We start from the raw sequence: 3,752 nt of genomic DNA, 5'->3' as shown, positions 1-3,752 counted from the left end.
GAGGGAGGTGGGGGGGTGCGCTGGACAGCCTTTCGCGGGTCTCTTCTCGCCCACCGGGTGCTTCGAGGTGTTTAACGAAATGCCCGGAACCGTCCGGTTTGTCCTCGGGGCGCTTGTAAGGCTTTCCCCGCCCCGGGGCTGTTCGGAGAGCTCCTGCCTTCCCCCTCCTCAACTGCTATTCCACAGAGTGCTCCTGCCCGCTACAGGAGACGCAATAAAGTATCCCCGCCACCACCGCCACCACCATGCCAGCTGCTTGCCTGCGCTCTTGCTCATAAGGCCTTTTGATAACATACGCTTGTATTTTGCATTTCCCCCCCTGTCAAAATGATTTCTTTTTGCAGTTCTATACCGTGTATATTTAATGTGTATAAAATGTAATGTGTGTAAAAATGCGTGCCCTCTGAGGGGTGTTCTTACTAACCCGTATAGCAGGGCCCGTGTACGAATTTAGTAGAGAGCAACTTTTGCACAAAGCTGGGGATGCCCAAATGAAGCGGATTTTGATAGATTTCATGTATCCTGTTGCGGCAGTCCCAGGGGAGCGGTGTGTACATACAGATCGCCCATGGGCTGTATATATAACTCTCAGACTGAGGACCACAATAGGGTTGCCAGGTCTCCTTTATGGGTAAATGGGGTTTGTTTCTTCCTAGTTTTATGAAAATCCTGCTTCCAAGTGGGCAAAGATGATGGACTCTGAAAACGGTTTATAGATTTCTTTTCCCAGGTAGGAGAGTGATGTCCTTCTCCTTGATGGTGTCAAAGCACAGTGCTAGTTTCATACTTGCAAGATGACTTCTTACAAGCCTTTCAGACTTTGAACTAGGGATTCCTACGTTGGAACTGGGGCATAATCCTGTATCTGAGCCATGTCCAGATGGGCAGTGCCCTGCTCCTTTTTGCTTGCAGGTGCAGGAGCAGCAGGGTTTTCAACACTGGCCTTCACAGCATGCTTTCCCTGGAGCATGCTTTGCCTCACTGGAGCGAGATCCCTAACCTGGAGGAATAAAATCGTATTTTTGTGTGAAGTAGGGAAGCTGTGTAAAGTAGGGAAGCTGTGAGGACTTGATGCACCTGAAAAGAGTGCTCCTTTCATATACGGTTTTGCTCTCAGGAGCAAAGAGCCTGATTCCTTTTCTTCCCCAATCTTCTGTAATTGCTTTAAATTCTGTAAGATGTCTTCTACCTTTTTCCCAGGCCACTTTAATCAGTATTCTCTTCACTCTGTTGAACTTAAGGGAACTTTTAACTACATAAGTGAATAAAGATGCGGATACATAGATATAATAACTGTGACCACAGGTCTTTCCTTTTTCATCATAATATTCTCCTGCTTCTCGTTATAAATTCATGTCAATTCACAACAGCGTTGTGAACCGGTAAATTCTTCAGTCTGTTTCCCATGTGTTCAACAGGTCACACTCAGATTAGGTCCAAGAAAACAAACAGTAATTCAAACTTGTTTCTGATGTATTCTGTTTTAAACCTACTCTGTGTGCCAAATTGTAATCCATTTTAGAAAACAAGACAGTATACGTGTGAGTTGGTATAAACTGCACTGTTTATTTTAGCTTGCCATTTGGGAACTGTACATGTGTGTGCTACAACAGGCGTGAACAGGGGCTGTAGTGAGAATGAACTCAAATGCCCATTTGAATTCTGCTTCTTTAGATGTGGCTTGTAGACTTACTTTTGCAGTTTGTTTTTAGTACAAGTGATAACAAATCTTCCTGTGTGCTACTTGCCATGTACGTTTCTAGCACATGTGTCTGTGCTAACCAGTGCCCCTAACAGTGGGATAGCATAGCTGGGCAGCCTAAGGAGTAGTGGACAGTGTGGCATCAGATGGTGCTGCTGAGAGGTCTATAGTTGCTTTCCAAAACCCCTAGTAATTTTGCTCTCACTTCTGTGTGAAAAAAGCTGCCAAAATACTGTCTGAAAATGGTATTCCAGTCATGGATTGTGTATGTTTATCTGCTGTCCTAATTGTTTGGGTTCGCAGACATGTCATTAAACTAACCCTCTCCCCCACCGAAGCAATCTTAGTATCTGATTACATCTCTTCCAAACTACTGGAACTACTTAAAGAAATGTTTTTCTCTATTCTATTCTTGCCTCTGCCTTTTCCTCCTTTGCAAAAACTTTAACGTTTGCGGGAAGGGATAAAAACAGAAATAACACTATTGTCAGACAGCACACGTGAGACCTGCAGAGGAATATGTGTTCATTACAGCTCTCTGTAAGCACCCCTGAAATAGGGACTGGAGCTTTTTCAAAGGCTTAACTAACTTCTTGCCAGGTGTGAGGCAAGACAGCTTTACATCTGGAATGGTGCAAGCATTAGTGAACAATGCAGTACTTCCTCCTTTTTCATTTGTGGGACGCTCAGTAATGCTGAGCACTGACCCTCATAGGACAATGTCCAGATTTTGAGTAGAAACACAACACAGCACAAGATGGTGGTCGAGAAGGGATTCTTTGCTACCTCTTTGGTTATTTAGTCAGAAGTGACAGCCTGACCAATAGGTTTAAATTTTTGTAAAAATCTAACCAAAATTTAAGCAGACTGTAAAAACCAGAAGCAGGTTTCTCCAGAACTAATGTAACCGGCAGATTTCACAATGGCTCATCCATTCTTGCTGCGGGTGTCAGTGTAAGATCATGGTCTGTGCCTACATATTTTTGCTCTCTTCTGTGGTGAGCCTGAAGCTGAATCACAAGCTATGTCTCAAATTTCTGTAAGCATCTGTGAATCATTTGAGCACATTCAGTTATGTGGGATCTGATCTGCGATTTCTGCTCTTCACCTCTGAGTAGAATTAACTCACTGAACTTCAGTGAGTTTCACTACTTTCTCTTGTTGCACAAATCTGATCTCTGCATCCAGATGTAAGCATTCTGTATTGACAACTACTGCCCTGAAGAGGACAGTGTGGATTTAGCTGCTGTAATAGCAGAAATGGTTGAAGAACTGGCTTCTGTAGCAGCTGTGATGTAGAAGACTTGGAAAATATTGTTCAACTATGTGGGGTTTCTTTATAAATATTCTTTAATAAATATTTCTTTTTTTTCTTCTAATGACAGGTCAAATGCCAAGACTTTCTAAGGTAAATCTTTTTACTTTGTTCAGTCTCTGGATGGAGCTCTTTCCCTCGGCTGAGCAACAGAAAAAATCACAGGTAAAATATCCACATTTACCATTAATTGGTCTTTCTGAACAGACGCTAATAGCTCCTGCAGTGAATTTAACCTAACTGCTCTTTACGTGACAGATAGTCCAGAGGAAAAAAAAAAAAAAGGCTGATAAACATTTTTCAAATATTTCTTAGAAGTAGAAAAAAATCCACTGGTGGGAAGAAAATAGCAAAATGGTTAAATAGCATGCTATTTCTGAAAAACTTTGAAAGGCAAGGTATACCCCCGACAGGTGAAACAAACAGTAAAAAATGCTGGTGGGTATTTTGAAGAGCATAACAAAGGAGGCATGGTGTATACCGTGCGCTTCTTAGTATATATTAATTATAACTTTAAAATCAGTGTGGTTGATGGTGTAGAGATGTTCTTTAAAATCATAGAATCGTTAAGGTTGGAAAAGACCTCTAAGATCATTGAGTCCAACCGTCAACCCAACACCACCATGCCCACTAAACCATGTCCCTAAGTGCCGCATCTACCCGTCTTTTAAATACTTCCAGGGATGGTGACTCAACCACTTCCCTGGGCAGCCTGGTCCAATGTTTAACCACTCT

The 3,752-nt window shown here is 42.5% G+C and overlaps 1 protein-coding gene across 1 annotated transcript in view; it reads left to right on the top strand.

The window, feature by feature from the left end:
• The first annotated feature begins 3,080 nt into the window (after positions 1-3,080).
• CDADC1 (cytidine and dCMP deaminase domain containing 1) overlaps positions 3,081-3,752 on the top strand; it is a 15,138-nt gene continuing 14,466 nt past the window's right edge. Inside the window, exon 1 of the mRNA XM_009319955.1 lies at positions 3,081-3,182. Within this exon, the coding sequence (XP_009318230.1) occupies positions 3,081-3,182 (102 nt within the window). The remainder of the gene's footprint in view (positions 3,183-3,752) is intronic.

This window comes from Pygoscelis adeliae, unplaced genomic scaffold (assembly GCF_000699105.1).
Source record: "Pygoscelis adeliae isolate BGI_AS28 unplaced genomic scaffold, ASM69910v1 Scaffold32, whole genome shotgun sequence".
In the NCBI taxonomy this organism is placed as follows: Eukaryota; Metazoa; Chordata; class Aves; order Sphenisciformes; family Spheniscidae; genus Pygoscelis; species Pygoscelis adeliae.
This window is presented reverse-complemented; position numbering and strand designations above follow the sequence as displayed.